We start from the raw sequence: 17936 nt of genomic DNA, 5'->3' as shown, positions 1-17936 counted from the left end.
ATTCTTTTTGTTTTGATGTTTTAAAGGTTTTGGTTGTTTCTCTTCTTTAATGAATTTTATGGATGTGCCAATTTCAATAGGTTAAGGTGTACATGATGCAACATGAAGCAAGAATTTGTGTTTGACTAGCCACAACCATGGTTTATAGTTTTTTATTTAAGGCCTTATTGTTTTCCTTAGATTGATATTAAACACAATAATCATTCACTTTAAAGAAGATAGAAAGCAATATTTGATATAGCTTGATCAAAGAGTATGCATAAAGCATGATGCCATGGATCATGCAAATCACCAAGAAACCAAGATTTTCCCTTCCAAGAGATGAAAATAAAATTCCCTAATGCAACAAACTTCACATCAAAATAAAAAATAACAACCTAAACACATCCAAGCTAAGATGGTGAAAATCTATGTAAGACAAAAATAGATTAAATCCATATATGCTAGACGGATGGATATCAGTTGAGGGGGAGATTATTGGAAAAAATCAACTGAGACTCATCTTAGGGGGAGCCATTTAAATATCCATGGTGTAAGCCCTAAACCTTAGAAATGGAAGCCTTGTAATAGCCAGTGAGGTGAAGGAATCCACACAAATGGATTCCTTCAAGTGGACAAGAGCCTTGATACTAGCCACCAATGTTGACTTGGAGCACATGGAAAGGGTCTCTAGATCTACAAATCAAGGGGAACACTTTTATCACCTAATCACTCACTCAATCATACTTAACATTGATCTCATCCTTATATAGGCATGAATCTAATGCAAAAATAGACGTGTGCTATTATTATCATCTTGCCCTTATTATGTAAGCTTATATGATTAAGTTCTTAATCATATCTCATTAGTCATAATCTCTATGTAATCCATGGATCATGCAAATCACCAAAAAACCAAGGTTTGGCTCTTTCAAGAGATGAAAATAGAATGTCCTAATGTAACAAGCTTCAAATCAAAATAAAAAACAATCACCTCAACACATTGAAGACTCCACAGGTGTATGTTTATTGGAGTGTGACCTCTTCATTAACACCAAGCGATATTGGGTGATCCCAATAGCTTGGAATGGATGGAAAAACGAGGCTAAGTCCTAAGCTAGTCCCCGACATCGATGCCAAATATGTTTAAGTCAAGAGCTTACCTTAGCCTTTTTGAAGCATGTGTCATTTGGCCTTGCCTTAGAGTTGTAATTGCAACTTCCCAATGTGGGTATGCTAGCTCATCCGTCGTCACTCCGTTGTCACACTAGAATGCTCCTTCCGATGGGATGAAGGAAGAAATCTCTTTTACCTAGATGGAAGCAAATGGAGATGGTCCTTCATAATTCTAGCATATGCATAAATCCAATAGTATACAAGCAAACAAGAATAAAGAAGAACTCACAAGTATTCTATTGCAAGGAAATGATTATGTGTTGTTATTGTAAAAAATGACAAATACAAGTAACTACTTTTCATACTAGGCCGAAAAAACTTTTAAAAAAAGATTGTCTTTATTACTAGTCTTAATCAAGTATGTACATGAAGTCCTTATACTTTCCCTATTTAACATTAAGCACAAGGTAAGGCTACTTTATATGCTCCAGCACACCGTCTTACAAAAGATAAGTGCTCGTGCCAATGAGGTGATAGCTCAAGTGGTAAAGGTGTTTGCCTACGACCAAGAGTCCTAGGTTTAAAACCTTCCTTGGTACTTTCTCAACATCGCCTATGGACGGATGATCAAGCCTTTATAGACGGGTGCCTACAAGCAATGAAAAATCAGTAACTACGAGAAGACCTCATGCCTAAGGCCAATCGAAAAAAAGAAGATAATTGCTCATTTGAACGGGTAAGATGACAAAGCACCTTATGGCAAGTCGAGCGAGTGAAACCATGTTAACCTACGAAGTGGTTGATAGTTTAGAGAAGAGAAATCTACAAGAAACTGATCAACTACCACCAACTAATTAATGGAATCTTTTTCCACTCGTTGTAGGCCCCTATTCATCTTAGTAATAACAACGTATATAAAAATTGGGTGCCAAAATAAAAATACGCACCATAATATTGAGTATGTGAAGGCGTGCCGTGCATGTGTTTGTGTATGAGAAGTGGGTGGGTGTGTGTGTGTCCACGTTAACCTGCTCGTCGCCGGGACCTGCTCGCCTGTGTGACCTGCTCGCCGGGACCTGCTCGCCTGTGGACTTGCCCGCCGGGACCTGCTTGCCTGCGCACGTGTCTGAGAGAGAGTAGATTCTCCTTACGCTTTTCCTCTGGCTGCAGCTCTCACCTGTGTGTGTGTGTGTGTGTGTGTGTGTGGTGTGTGTACATACGCGTGTGGCGTCGCTGCTCGACTCTGATCGCCTGCGACTTACCTATTTCTGATCTTTACCCGCGTGTTGGCCATCGCCTAAACCTGCTGCCGTTGAATGCTCTTGCTGCCGGCTGGCCTCCCCTGCCTTGCCTCTGATAGAAGGTTAATTAGTCGCCTCTTCTGGTTTTGCCCAGCCTCAGATCTTCTGTGTATGTGTGTGTTGTCATCTTCAGTTGCCCTCTGCCTCTTCGTCCCTGCTCTGTGTGTGTGTGTGTGCAGTTCTGGGGATTATAGAAAATTTAAGGTGTGCATAATGGAATCGCCTGAGCTGGCCATTTATAAGCGTCGGAAAGCAATGAACACCTCGAATTTGGATGCCATGTCTTTGATTAAGGAATGCCTGCATGAGGATTTTGAAGAAGCAAGATGTGCTTGGGAAGGACCTGCTCCAGTCACAGAAGTGCGTATTCCGGTGCAGGAGCTCATGGATCCGGTTGCGCAGTATGCATTGAATGCAGTGATTCTCTTTTTCCCGGGCAAGATGCCTAGTGCACAGGATGTGGGACAATGGGTTGATTTCTTGCTTAAGCGTCAAGCAGTCCGGGGTGTTTATTTTGGAGCAAGAGGATTCTATGAGGTCTTGTTAGCAGACATGGAAGCTAGAGATGCTTTGTTGGAAATGTCTCCCCTCTTCTTCAATACGCAAATGACTCATGTTCTTCCCTGGGCTCTTACTAAAGATTATCAGAGCCTTATTCGACAAAGTGCCCGGTTTGGGTTGAAGTGGTGGATTTTCCTCGTACTTGGCATCATTTTCTTCCTTTGTTGGCTGCTCAATTGGGCAAAGTGATTTGCCCCCCCAAGTTGGATGCCAATACAAATCGTTTTTGTATTCTATGGGACACTGATCTTCCTGCTCCTATGGGCATTACCATTGATTCTGGGGACACAGTGGTCGGAAAGCGACCATTCAAGCTTAAATGGGGGAAATTTGCCAATTCCTGTTTTCGCTGTGGCAAATTTGGTCATATGCAATCTGAATGTTCTGAACCAAATCTACAACCCCCTCCTTCGGCTGTCCCTACCCCTCAGACTCCTCCTCCAGCGAAATCTTCCCCTGAGGCACAATCTAAAGGTGCTTCTGCATCCACATCAACAACTGGACTAAATAAAGGTAAAGGGAAGCAGTCTCAAATGCCAAGTGTTCCTGCTTCCCCGAACATCAAAGACAAGGGCAAAGAGAAGCTTCTTGCTATTCAGGCGTGGATAGTACCCAAGAAAACTGTCAAAGCACGTACTCTACCATCTTCTCGCAATTATGTGCCCCCCTTGAAGAATGTTGCTCAGCAAAAACTGCCTTGTAATGATAACTCTTCCTTGGCTCAGGCCTGGGATAAAGTTGTTCGATCCTATAAGGAAGTAGTTACAGGGGGCACCGCTTCAACGTCGGAAGGCCATCACTTGTTTCCTCCACATTCGAGTTTTGATTTGGCAGCTGATGTTTCTGCGACAGATGCGGATGTGCCCATGGGCACGAGTTCTTAAGCTTTCTATTAGTTTTCTCGCCCACTGTATATACCATCTAAGATGCATAGTTCTATACATTGCATTTCATATAATGTGCGCGGATTATGCAATCAGGATAAATGGAGGCTAATCTGGCACTATGTACATACTTGCAAAGCAGATATTGTTGCTCTTCAAGAGCATAATCAGCATAATTTTGCCAGGCAAACTTCCTATTTTGCGGGATATTGGATAGCTTATGCAGGATCCGTTGGATACTCTGGAGTGCTGATGCTTGTTCGCCATGAATTATTTCCCATGTTGGTATTCAATGATCCAGCTGGCAGATGGATGATTGTTCAATGTATTATCAATGGGGAAGTTTTTGAGTTTGGTGGTGTGTATGCATACACAGCCTCTACTGACAGGGCTCGTTTGTGGCATGCCATCTCCTCTTATTATTGGCGTTCTAATGCATTTCTTTGTGGCGATTTTAATAATGCTCCAAATCATGTGGATAATACTACTGGACATTCTCACATGCTTCATGTGGAACGACAAGCTTGGGATCTCTTTCAGCACACATGTAATGCCTTGGATTTGTGGCCTCTGTTGCAAGCCAATGATCCAGGATTCACATTTCAGCATAACGCTCGATCGATGTATCGTGCTCGTCTAGACCGATGGTATCTCTTTCAGATGCAACAGTATGATGATTTTGTATGTGATATGTGGATTGATTACTCCTTGTGTCTCTCGGATCATGCTCCGATATGCTTGAAAATACAATTCGGTTCATGTTCTGCCAATGATTCATTAACTAGAAAGAGACTTCTGCATGTCAATAATGCTTATCTTAAGCATGAGGTTTTTCGCAATCTGATTGTGGATATTATTTCGCCATTGATCTCTCAAATGCATGTTGATATGGACACAGCATGGTTTCGTTTTGTTATGCGGGTTCAATGTGTGATCCAGGATTATGGCAGACACTATTTATCGCATTTCAGAGAGCAAGTTCAACAGGCCAAAGGCACTTGTCAAAGTTTGATGCATCTGGCTAACACTTCATCTCTTACTGAAATCCAGATGACAGAGTTGCTTTCTGCTCGTGCTTTGTTGCATCGTAATGATGAGAGAAAATTGGCAAAGTGGCAGACTAGAGCTCGCCAAAAAGCTATAGCGGATAAAGGATGCACTTCTAAACAATTCTTTCGTCATTTACATCTTTCTAGGCAGTCTCAAACTATTAAGAGGATTAAACTCCCGACTGGTGATTGGACTACCTCTCGTGTGGGGCTTGCACGGGCCATGGAATCTCATTATGGCAAGATTTTTGAGGCCTCTTCTCTCACGCAGGAAGGTCGAGAGGCTCGTCGCTTGTTTTTATCTCAAGTTGCACCGATTTTATCGGCGCACCAGGCTCAACTTTTGGAAGCCGCCTTCACGGAGACAGAATTGTATGCCAGTTTGTGTGATTTGGGCCGTTGGAAATCTCCCGGTTGGGATGGGCTTACTGTAGAATTTTTCTTGTCGTTCTGGCACTACCTGGATCAGCCACTATTGTTAATGATAAACAGGGCATGGGAGCAACAGGTTTTGCCTTCATCTTGGAAAGAAGGCTTGCTCAAGTTGATTCCAAAGCAAGCACTTTGTGAAGAGTTCTCGCAATGGAGGCCGATTACGCTCATGCCTGTGGTTTATAAATTGCTGGCTAAAATGCTTGTCAATAGACTTAAAGGGTTTTTGCATGATGGTTTGCATCCATCTCAGTATGGCTTCATTCCACGAAGGCAAATTACTGATAATCTAGCAAATGTCATCATTGGCATGGAGTATGCGAAATACACTCGACAATATGTATTGGTCATGCAGGTTGACATTGAAAAGGCATTTGACACTGTTCTTTGGGATTACATTGCAGATACCATGCTTCGGCTGGGATTTGGGCCTAAGCTATCCTCTGTGGTTTATTTCTTGTATGCTGACAGTACCTCTGCCGGTTTGTTGGATGGTTTTCTCACAGATCCTTGGCATTTGGGACGTTCAATAAGGCAAGGTTGTCCTCTCAGTGCTTTGCTTTATGTGATTGCTACTCATCCCCTGCTTATGTATTTGGAATCTTTGACTTCGTCTAGAAGATTGCAGGGCTTGAAATTACCCTCTGGGAAACATTTTATTGCGCAAGCTTATGCAGATGATTCTCTCTTTATGCCTCGCAATCACCAAGATGATGTGGAACAAATTATGCACACTCTTCATTTGTTTGGATTGGCAGCAGGCCTCAAAGTGAATTTTCGTAAATCCAAACTATTGGCTCTGACTGAGTATGATTGGCATAAGCTGCTTTGGCCAGGCGAACTTGTTCCTCCGAACATTATAGTTCGTCATTTGGGTTATCCACTGGGTTGGACTGTATCGGCTACACGGAAATTGGATTGGGTAGCCGAGCGCTTGCACTCCAAGTTACATTATTGGAAGTTGTCCACTTGGCCGCTTCATGTGCGTCTTAGAATTGTGCAATGCATTCTTGTAGCTTATGTGCAGTTTTATCTACCTTTGCTATATTGGTCTCAATCCCGCTTGAAGTCCCTTATGTCAAGTATATTGGCGCATTTCTGGCGCACTTCATCTCGTGGAAAGGGCCTCAGATTGTTATCCATGGACAAGTTATGCTCTCCTAAGCGCCTTGGAGGCCTGAATATTTTGGATTTGAGACGTCATGTTTTGGCTAGGAAAGCTATGCTTTTGCCGGTTTTGTTGGATCAGCAGCAACCCTGGACTCTCATGGTGTCCCATTTGTGTCGGCATATTGTCACGCCATTCTATGGTCATTGGCAACCCACATACTGGGATCTTATATGTGGAAAACTTGAAGGACACATTCCGGGATGTCCTTTCACTTCTTCTCTCATTATTGATTGGAAGGAAGTTACTTCACATATGACATGGCATGGTTCCCGATCTTTGATGGGCAATTCCCTGCGGCTAGAGAGTTTGCATTGGAGTCGTGTATTTTCTTCCACTTTGGTTGACCGTTCACCTCGTCAGGCATATTTTCTATCTCAAAAAGGAATTTGTCAGATACATCAGGTGGTGGATGACACTGGTCAGGTTCTTTCCTTCTCTGTTGCGGCGGATCGTTTTCAATTGGGATCCCATTATTCTCATCTTTGGACAGAAATTCAGCGGATGATTGCTGATATTTCTCCTTTACCTCGCTTGAATGTGGATTCCTGTCTATCTGATTGGAATCTTGGAACCACTGCTATGGAATGTATTTCAGCTGGGACAGTTTATGCCCTCTTGCAATCGGATGCATGGATAGTCAGACATGGTAATCAGCTATGGTCTCTCTCCAAATCTTCAATGTGGTGGAAACGTACATTGTTTCGCATTTGGAAAAGTCATCTGCCTCTTAAAGAACGCCTGTTCTTGTGGCGCTGTTTGGTTGGTGCTCTTCCTGTTGGTAGCTTGTTACATGCACGTCATATTGCGCCTTCACGTTGTGTCCGATGTAAAGCTACTGAAGAGACTGTCCCACATTTACTATGGGGTTGCGTATGCTCCAGATCGTTCATTCGCCAGGTCTCGACTGCTCTTCGCCTTCGTTTCCCTTCGGGCATTTTTCACAGATGCTTTTGGCTTTTTGGGGTGTTACAAGCATCACAGTCTCAGTTTGCAGTATTTTTCAGCTGGGTCCGATTCTGGGTCTTTTGGACCATATGGCATGTTCGGAACAACCTCATGTTCCAAGCCAATGACATTGTTCCCTTCCATTACTTCAAGTTCTCGCTTGGTCACGCGCTTCATTTTGCTTATGATGCTGGGGACATCACTCTTGATGCTTATAGGATTTACTTTGATTGCTTCTAGGTGGTGGAGCCTATAGTTACTCTTCTTTTTTTGGGTTTTCCTCGCTTACAGGTTTCCCACTTGTAAATAAAAAGTGTGATCTTTTTGGTGGGTTTTCCTCGTTTTGAGGTTTCCCACCTGTAATTAATGACATTAAGCTTTACAAAAAAAAAAAGTGTGTGTCCACGTTAATGGAAAGGGGGGTAACGAGAGCATGTGAAGTAGGGGACCAACCGCTTGTTTACATGAACTTGCTGCGAATAATGACACACCAATTCACAGTATTAACTCAAATAGCAAAATGTATCAAAAGATGAAACTTTGAGGAGCACGGGCGGCAAGCATCAGTTGTGAAGGGGAGTGTCGTCTAGCAACCTAAGGATGATTTGATTTAGCACAGGTATTGAGAAATTAAGTTCGGCTGGTGAAGCAAGCTTGATGAGCTTATTAAACAAGCTCATTATATACTGAGGTGTCAACTGAGCCTAAAGGACAAGAAGAAGTATGAAAAACGAAATTGAAGCACACCACCCTTCCAAATATGTTTTTGTTCTCATCAATCAGACAAGCAGCAGGACCATAAGAGGCTTGCTACCAGGCCACGTATTTGGGTTGATGCACGAACTAATAAAGGCTATGCCAGCATTCACATGGCATGTTGATGCTACTACATATATGCAATTGCTCTTCGAGGGAGGGGATGTGCTGTCCCGTCATTACCTTCCCATCTAGGGTTGCAATACATACATTGAAGTTAAGCCTTTGTCGTACACTCATACGCTTAGATCTTTTTAGTACACTCATACGCTTCCATTTTACGCTCCTCCCTGAAGGAAACCACTTGATTCATCATCTGCACAGATCATCTCAACCTTTTATCATAATCTGAACTTAGCAAGTATGAAATGGCCGTAAGTTGAGCATCACCTCTATCTCTGGGTTTTATTGCACAATTTCTCTCAATTTTGAACTACCACGAATGTTTAAACCTTTTAGAAGCACAACATCCTGTTTGGATTTGATTGACCACCACTAGGAAGGGTTTCCCTCTGTTGATGTGTGTGACTTTATTGCTCCCCTATAGGAGAGTTACAATGACCATCCAAGAGCTTTTTGGACATGACTTGGGTTCATAATTTGAGCTTCTGATTTCACAATTCCTCCATGAAAATATGCAGCGGATTAGAGATGTGGTTTTGGAATATTTTTTATGCAGACTCTTGGAGAACATCAGACATGGTTACCCCTAGAGAATATCAATGCCATACAAGAAAACAAAAGAGCTTACAAGTGCCTGTTAAGTGAGTCACGAATACAAAGTGTTACAATGTTTGCCGAATGAAAAATCAAAGAAAGTAAAAATTGGCAGAAGATAAGCCTCTTATAGCTTGTCACACTGCTGTTTCTTGCACTGAATAAGCAAGTCATCAAATCTAGAACTCACACTGGCCCCTCGTTCAAACATGATGACCAAAATATATTTTTGTTACAGCATTCAAACCATAAACAAGGGCCACAAATCAAAATTTTAAAAAACTGAACATATACTTCAAACTGCTGATTCCTCCTGTGAGCAGCAAACCATCAGATGTAAGCTTATGCACAGTTGAACCAGTTCAAGGACCAATGAGTTGTCTGCGATGCCGAGCATATGTGAGCACCATCATACAGTCTTCTGCTGATTTGCCCTTAAATTGGACCCAGTTTTTGTTATCGTGTGATGCAGCATTCAGCTCCTTCAAGGCAGGCAGCAGTTCCAACGAAGGTGTGGTAGCCAACCAAATACCTTGGACTTTCTCCAGAGGCAAATTCGGGACCACGGGCTGGCCTCGACAAGTTATTTCCACCTGAAACATGAAATATTTAGAGAGCTAACTAGCATATACGGTTAATTTCTCTGCTATCCATGCCTTGAAATAATGTCAGCTCCAGACTAGGAACATATTTGATGAAGAGGGAAGAAATTCATAAGGAAGAAATCCAAAGTAACTCACCTCAGTCTCACTTTGCAGATCAAGTTTTTTGACAAGGTACTTTTTCACAGTAGAGACCGGAAGCTTCCCATCCCTGCAGCAGACAGAAGATACTCAGGATTGATCCGTCCTGATTCTATTTTGTCCAAACAGAATACCTTGTGTAAAAGCAATTTACAATGGCATGCAGTGGAATGACAAGATTAACACAAGAACTGAGGCCTGCAAATGCAAGATGACTAGGTTCTTCATGTCCTCACTTGATCCGAAGATAGCGCGTAGATATCTGGGGAAGTGCATTTCCACCAAACCTGCAGTAGGCATTGCCATACCCCAGCTTAGCTTTTATTAGATAATTTTGCCTTACCTTACAATACAGTTCAAAAAACTTGCATCCAAAGGGAGCCATCTGAGGTGAACGCATACTGGTTCTCTGCTGCTTCTAGAGAGAACCAAAACCCAGCAATCGTTTTATCCTGTTTTGCCATAACTGTAGAATTTCGAGGGCGTTTATTTGCACTTGAACCCGTAGTCCTAACCATTGGAAGTTTTTTTGAAATAGTGGAAGCTGTCTTCACAGGTGGTGGAATGTTAGGTTTCTGCTTCTTCACTTGAGGAGCAGCTGCACTCCGGATGTTTTCCAGCATTGTTTGCCAACTTAAGCTTCCTCCCATAGCAGAAGACTTTGCACTCTCATTTTTCCCTCTTCCTCGGCGAGCTCGAGGACCACGAGCTTTAGGAGGCTCCAATTTATCAATCTGCCCTGCTTGATCAACCGCAACTTCAGCAAGCTGTGCCAATGGTGATTGATTTATCAAGTCTTTATCAGGTTTCTCTCTCATGCCTGAAAATACTGTTGGTGGTTTAAACTCGTTATCATAGTAGGCATGTCTCTTGAAAGGTAGCCTTTCAGATGAATTCGATGCCTCAGAGATTTGAGAGCGGAGAAGCCCAGTGGCAGAGATTTTGGATCTTTCAGCAAGATACATTCCCAGCTTAGACGAATCCCCATCATTTGAAGACAAAGTAGGAACCCTTGAATGCTCTTGCGACAACTGAGGCAGCATCACTTTTTTCCCTGGAACATGATGCTCTCTTTTTAATGTCCGTAACACATCTATCTCGTCAGTATCTTGCTCTTCATCAGAGACTATGTCTCTTTTTGCATCGACTTCCTGACTCTCCTCTGAGTCAGCAGGCACAGCTTTGCCATCTGAACTAGATTCCTCTTGGGAATTAGTATCAACAGCTTTTATCAAGTTTGCTTTCTCTGCTTTCTTATCCTCGAACTCCTCATCTGAGGACATATCTTTTAGTGTTGCTGACCTCCTGGACACTGACTTTGTCCTTCTGCTTACAAATCCTAGATGAGATGAGGGGGCAGCACCAATACCAAGGGATGATAGCGATCTCTCTTTTCTACGAACAGGTGGTGGTGCATCACCATCAGTGTTGTTGTCAATATCCTTTTTCCTCTTCATTTTGATTGGAAATATTTTGGCACGCACATCGTCGAGTTGATGATCAGCCCTGCATTAAACACAGATTAGCAAGTGTCATGTATAAATGGAGTATGAGACATAATCTCTCTGCAGCCTATTCACATTCATCTATATATATTTGAACAGCCACATCCACATTCAAACATAGCAATCACTTTTGGAACAAACTTCCAACTAGCTTTAACGTATGATGAAAACAATCAAACCAATTGTAAAAGTAAAAAGAGAAATCCTGCGTCCCTACTCCTTGGATATATGTGGGCATAACCAGGGCTATCTAATCCCATGGTTACAGAGTGGCAGTGCACTCTTAGGCCCTCAAACAGACTTGAAGCCCTCCTCAATCTGGTTTCTGCCTCTTGCTTCCTAGGCCTCCCCAAAAGGGTACCACAACCTTCTCCAAAAGAAATTGCAGCATACTGGGGAAATACTTGGAATTCCTCGAACCACACTCTCACTGTTGTTAAGCTTTCTACTTCTAATAAACTATAATTGATAAAGTTGCAAAAAAAAACAAACAAACAAACAAACCACAAAGGACTCCTAGGATGTTTTCCCCTTAAAAAGTGAAATGTTGCATCTGAAGAACAATGCTTCTATATGGAGAAATGACTGCAATCACAATCCAGCGTAAAGGCCAACGTAAAGCTTGTGGCCTTTTATTGAGTAATGTCTCTTTGTCAATAAAATTTGGTGTGCTTAAGTTGTCTTCAGCTTACAGAAAGCATCAATTTCAGCTTCTATCCATCTAAATGGCAGCCCGTTTCTTGGTTAATTCATGCAATGGCGAGGCAATCATTGCAAAGTGAAATATGAACCTCTTGTAATATGAGCATAAACCAAGAAAACTCTAAACTTCATGTATGGATTTGAGTTGTGGACAATCCTTAATGGCTTGGATCTTTGCAGAATCCATTCACACACCACCTTTAGATGCTATGTGAATCATTGAGAGGAAGAAATCACTCTTTTTGCCATAAATCATGAACTTATGTTTCCTCAGCTCATCAAAGACCACTTTCAAGTGTCTTGTGCTCTTCCTTTTTCTTCGAAATCACCAAAATGTCATCGAAAAAGGCACTTGTAAAAGCCCTATGATTTCTAAAAATTTGGTCCATCATTTAGTTAAAAGTAACTGGAACATTCATGAGACTGAATGGCATGACCAAATATACTCATAGAGACCAAAAGATGTGTGAAAAGTTATCTTGTGTACATCCTAAGGCATCACTCACTTGATGGTAGCTGTTCTTGAGGTCGATGCGACTAAAGCATGATGAACCATCCAATTTGCCCAAGATATCATCAATCCTAGTGCCATGTATTCCATGCACATGTGGAATGAACCATCCTTCTTTTGCACAAGAAGAACAGGTGAACAAAATGGTGAATAGCTTGGTCGCACTAAGCCCTTCTCTCTTACAGTTCAGCAGCCTGCTCCATAATCTCCTCTTTCTAACATATTAGGAGGTGAATTACCTAACATCAAATCAATGCAATCATCCTCTAGCCACGGGGAAGGCATTTCACTTGGTAATGTATCTGCAAAGCAATCTCTATACTCACTAGGAAAATTTAGCCTGTCCTGAGTAATAGAACCTACATGCACATTGCTACGTTCCACATCATCACATTTAAAACTCCAGTACAAAGAAACGCTCTTTTTCATTGCTTTATTGATTTGTACATGAGATACAACCAGGATAGTATCTCTTGAAGTGTCAACATCTATAAGATGCTCTCAACCTATATACATAAAAGAGATCTTATTGGATTCGTATCTCTTGCGAGGATCAAGGTGTGCATGCCATCGTTTGCCAAGCAATACATCACATCCAAAAAGGGACACAATAAGAAAGTTCTTGTGATCGAGGTAGCCTTGCATGTGAATTCGTAGCTTTCTAATGAGAGAAGTGACCTTCACATCCTTCTGAACAAAGGCAAAGTAAGCATGTATCTCCGGTCCCATGTGTCCCACTTCAATCCCCAAGGTGGCAGCCATTTGAGTGGAGATGAAGCACCACATGCCGGTGCAATCAGATATCCACAGGTATCCGAAGGCAGCACCTTAACTATATGTCAAGGTAAGGTTACGGTTACCTTATCTCTAGAGGTTATTTATCCCTGAAGTCATTAAATCCTTCACAGACAGTTCACATGGTGCTACACACATCTTAGTAGATTGGTAGCTAAAATCATTATTAAGCCATAGAACTGCATAAGCTTTCCTTTGTAAAGGTGTTAGCTTCACCAAGAAAGGGACCGTCCACACATCACAATGAGTAGGCCTTACACTTCAGCACAAGATCACTAATCGTAGCAAGAAAACCAAGTGCTCAAGAAACGGCTCCAAATGCTTCAAGCCCGCCTCACAATTGTCGAAGCATGAGAGAAGACAAAAGTTAGCATTGGTGGAGCATAGCAATCCTCTCACAACCAAAAATATAGGAGAAGAAACAGAGAGAGGCTTTGGCACTAAGGATACAAGTGGTTGATATATGAGAAACTACAAGCCGTAGCAGAAGTTACTCCGATCACCGAAATCTGGGACCCGGAACAATAGACCAACACTTCAAATTCCATGAGAACATAGCGGAAGAACCATAAACAATATAATCACACCGCACTGAGCCGGAAGGGCCGGCCCCCCGTAGGAAGCTTTTACAATAAACCAAGGTGTGGGTGCATACAACACTGGATTTTCCAGCAAATCTCTTGCCTAGATATCTATCCAGTGCCAAGATAAAAACATAGCACCAAAAGCCATCCGAAAACTGTCTCAAAACAGTCCCATGAATCAGCTCATAAACAGTCCATAAAACAGCCTGGTACGGAGCCCAAAACAGCCCCAAACACTGCCCATAACACAGCCAGGACTGTGAGAAAGTTCACCACTATACGGCCTACCTCAATCGCAGCCAATAGAGAGAGAAAACAATGTACAGCCAGCTCTGGAAGAAGAGAGAAAGCTGTGCTGTACGGCCGACTGTGCGACCAGCACTGAGAGTAGTTTGCAACCGCCTGTGTACAACCAGCGCACAAGAAAGAGAGAAACAGTCAACAAGCTGGCTGCCTGCTGTACGGACAGCGCTGAAAAGAGAGAGGGAGAGACCTGCTGCTGGCCAGGAGATGTAAGCACTTCCTCATAAAAACAGCCCCCTACCTTGCTTTTATAGAGTCGACTAGCTCTATAGTAGCTGTGCTTTTCCTTTCTCCCCAAAATAGCTGAACTTGCCCAAAATATCAAACTTTTTGTGCTTTTCCTAGGCTTGTAGCCCAAGTTTGCTCTAGGCGCCTCCACCTGTCCACCTGTTCATGCCCAAAATAATAAGTCCAGCCCGGTTTTAATGATGTGTGAACAAACTGACTTATAGACCTTATAAGTCACTTTAAATGATAAAAATCTCATACTACTTATGCTCAGAAGCCGTCTCTCAGGCCAAACTTTGCCAGTAAATGCTTCAGCTTTCTTCCATGAAAAATCCCCATTCACACCTTGGCTCTACTTAGTGTGTGAAACACTGGTCAAGAGTGGTGGAGGGACCAAATGGTGACAACTGCAACCATCGCATGAGAATTGGACAACATCACACCGAACTAACCAAGGACCACGCCATCATCACTTTTGCAAGTAGAGAGAACATTCACTATTTGTTGACAATTCAAGAGATTGAAGGTGACCAATCTTTGGATCTCTAAGGAGCTAAGCCCAACACAGTGCAAACAAAAAGAAGCAAAGCTGGAAAAAGGTCAAAGCTGTAAGAAAAGCAAGCGAAGGGGCAATACTCCAAGAGGGACAAGCTCTTGTTTGGGAGTTCAAAACGCCAAAGGTCCGAACCTCAAAGTGATGCAAAGGCCTAGGCTGGTTAACAGGTCTAACCCTAGGTTCAATCAACCTAGGTGCATGGATGGGGCATCTAAATTGGTTATTAGAGGCATTAGGTTAAATATCACTCTTGGGATCAGTTTAAGGGCAGTGAATCATATTCCTGGACTTGTGGCCAAGAGGGACCACTCCATGTGACGACAGCTCAAGGGTGTCTCTTGGTGGTATGAGATGCCCAGGCTTACTACACGTGTGAGCAGTCTCTTGACACCTCTAGACCTCAAGCTCAGGGGTGAGCTTGAGGGCTCTATGGTTGGCTAGTGAGCTAAGTTAGCTGGATGCCCGGTTCCTCATGTTCCTCACTAAGAAAGCTAACCACAGGTGGTCTTGCCAGTGGAGGTCCTTACATAGGTACCACAGCCCAGATAGAGCTTTTGAGGAACAGTTCATGCCATGGAAAGTGCTCTTTTCATCATGTCCTATAACCTGCAGGGGAACTAAACGTGCAAGGGAAGATTCGCATGGAAAGGAGGAGATCATGGCATGATAGCCATTTTTGTGCTTTTTTTGTACACAAGTACCAAGTACAGGCAACAGGCCATACAGAACAGTGTGCAACAGGTTATACATGCACCAGCCGTACAGGTCTTACTATTGTACGGATGGCATTACAATGTATGGGCACTCCTACAAGTTGCCTATGGAGCGACAGATGGCCATGCAGGGGCTCGGAGGCTGTGGCAGTATGAGCTGGACGTGGGCAACTAATTTTGGCTAGGAAAAAACAGGATGGATAGGTCTGGCCATGGACGCCCAGGTTTGACGGGGGAAGTTGCTTTTTGGGCAACTTATGTGCAGGCTTTTTTTGGGCCGAGTACACCGCCTATGCTCAAGAATCGTGGAGCTTTGGTTGACCAGGTGTGTGTATGTGCATGTAACTAGCCAAAAAGCAAAGAGGATCCCTCACTAACTTATCCTGGAGCCTGGGTATGCTTTTTATCAACTCAGTACAATTCGCATCCATAGTTTTGCTTCTATCAGTCCTCCTCCAAAAATGAGGTTTTGAGGGACCAGATTACCTCTATTGAAGACGTCTACCAAATCACTGAGAACCGTGAGGATACCCTTGTTGTTTAAAGGGTGGGTGTAGAACCTGCGGGTAACGGAAAGAAACAAAATCCCACCCAAGACTCTACACTTGTGGACATCAAATTTTTGGTCGAGATGGAGTAATGAGGTGAAGAAAGAAAGTAAGGAAGGGGAAGATCAATAGAGCACAGTTATTAAAAAAGGAAAGAACTACAGCCACGAGCTCTCCTCCACGACAGCTATACTTATTGAAGAAAGGAGAAATCCCTTCACACAATCAATAACCCATAAGGATGTCAAAAAAGTTGGAGAGAAGAGCAAAATCAATCATAGATTAGAGAGAGTAGAAAAGGATCCCAAACCAGCAAAGCCTCTTTTTATCGTGTTTAAAAAGCAAAAGCACGCCTCAAATCTTTGAAGTAGATCCCTCTTGGCACTTTTGGATTTGGAAGAACTCGCACTAGCCCACAACCACTAGGAGCCAATTGCATTTGTACAACCCCATAGCTTGGCAATCCCACCCAAGTCTACCCTTCAATTTTTTGCCATAAATCCATCCATGTTCATGCCATGATTCAAAAAGTATTTGGTCTCTAGTCTAGTTGTGTCTTAATTCTTCGTTTGTTGTGGAGACTCACACTCAAAGCCTACCTTCACAATTGTCTCAAAGATGAGCACATTCTTTAGCATGGCTGGCCAGCTTAGGGGGAGACAGCCTCTCCTCTCTCCATCATTATAAGCACCCCTTTTTTCACCTTTTTACCATCCAGCCCTTTTCCTCTTTACAGCCTTTGCTCCCATTTCATGTATTTCCTCCTTTACAGAACTCCATCCTATGTTAACTTCATAATGGAAGTCACACATCTTGTGGGCCCATCTCTCTCCAATCAGCTCATATATATTGGCATAAAGTTATCTTGTATTTCAGCCCTCACATTTTGTAAAAGCTACAGCCTCACCTTAATTTTGGACCCAGAATCTACCTCCACACTAGCGCTACCCCAAATCAGCTTCAAATAGCGTTGTCGATAAAGTTAAAAATAGATGTATAGCTGGTTCACTTTTTCTTTGTTTTTCTGCAGCTGGCAATTGCTGCTCTTCTTCCACCACCACCACCACATTCACCCCTCTCCTACTCCACCGTTGGCTGGTTTTTTGTTTTCTGCCAATAAAATTCAACCCTTACTACCAGCAGCTGATTATTTTTTTCCCCGGGAAATAGATCCTTCTATTAGTTAAATGAAAAAACCAGCCAACAGGCTGACGTACATGCTCAGAACTCCAAAATATTGGTGAGGTAGTCCCCTCCATGGCTAGCCGCTCTTGGAGGAAACTACCTCATACAAGGGTCGGGGGTTGGGGAGCCAAACCAATGGCTTGTAGTGCCAGGTGAGGTCACCGGCACTATTTAAGAGGAAGGGGCCTTGCTGCCAGACACAAAGGGAGACCCCTTCACATCTCAGCATGCCGTCCAAATCTCCCTAAAGCTTCCTCCACTAGCTGCGGAGGGTATGAATGATATTTGTCCATATGGCACGGATGGACTCTACTCACTTGGTCCAGGTGAGGGAGCCCTCAATGGCCTCATTGCACCGTGCCTACCAAATGTGCCATGTCACAATGTCGCTGTGATCTCCCACCTTTGACAAGTGCCAGGGGACCATGTCTCTACTAGAGAGTCGGGGATGGGAAGAGTCTCTATCCTGCAATGGGTGAGCTTGAGGGCCTGATCATCTGTCTCCTCATAGTAGAGGGCAGGACCTGACTATTTTCACTGTGCAAAGAAGGGACACTTGGCTGTAAAATGTCCCGACAAGCCAAAGCAAGAAGCCAACAAAGAAACCAGAAGATCATCAGATTGACATCATGATAAGAAGTTCGTCAAGTGG

The 17936-nt window shown here is 43.0% G+C and overlaps 1 protein-coding gene and 1 pseudogene across 2 annotated transcripts in view; one reads left to right on the top strand and one right to left on the bottom strand.

Moving 5' to 3' along the window:
* The first annotated feature begins 2529 nt into the window (after nucleotides 1-2529).
* LOC147605797 (uncharacterized) lies at nucleotides 2530-3841 on the top strand (annotated as a pseudogene).
* A 5126-nt stretch (nucleotides 3842-8967) lies between these two features.
* Nucleotides 8968-17936, bottom strand: part of LOC147605796 (E3 ubiquitin protein ligase DRIP2-like) — a 43415-nt gene continuing 34446 nt past the window's right edge. Inside the window, exons 4-7 of one of the 2 annotated variants that reach the window (XM_086792389.1) lie at nucleotides 10057-11160; nucleotides 9891-9941; nucleotides 9652-9724; nucleotides 8968-9504 (exon numbers count right to left, since the gene is read on the bottom strand). In XM_086792389.1, the coding sequence (XP_086648515.1) occupies nucleotides 9274-9504; nucleotides 9652-9724; nucleotides 9891-9941; nucleotides 10057-11160 (1459 nt within the window). In that variant the 3' untranslated portion in view covers nucleotides 8968-9273. Of the gene's footprint in view, nucleotides 9505-9651; nucleotides 9725-9890; nucleotides 9942-9997; nucleotides 11161-17936 lie in introns of both variants that reach the window. The other variant, XR_015265015.1, reaches the window with a different exon arrangement.

This window comes from Cibotium barometz, chromosome 58, assembly GCF_041138505.1.
Source record: "Cibotium barometz isolate CiBa-2024 chromosome 58, ASM4113850v1, whole genome shotgun sequence".
In the NCBI taxonomy this organism is placed as follows: Eukaryota; Viridiplantae; Streptophyta; class Polypodiopsida; order Cyatheales; family Cibotiaceae; genus Cibotium; species Cibotium barometz.
Note: the sequence above shows the minus strand (reverse complement) of the source record. Positions and strands in the feature narration are given on the sequence as shown.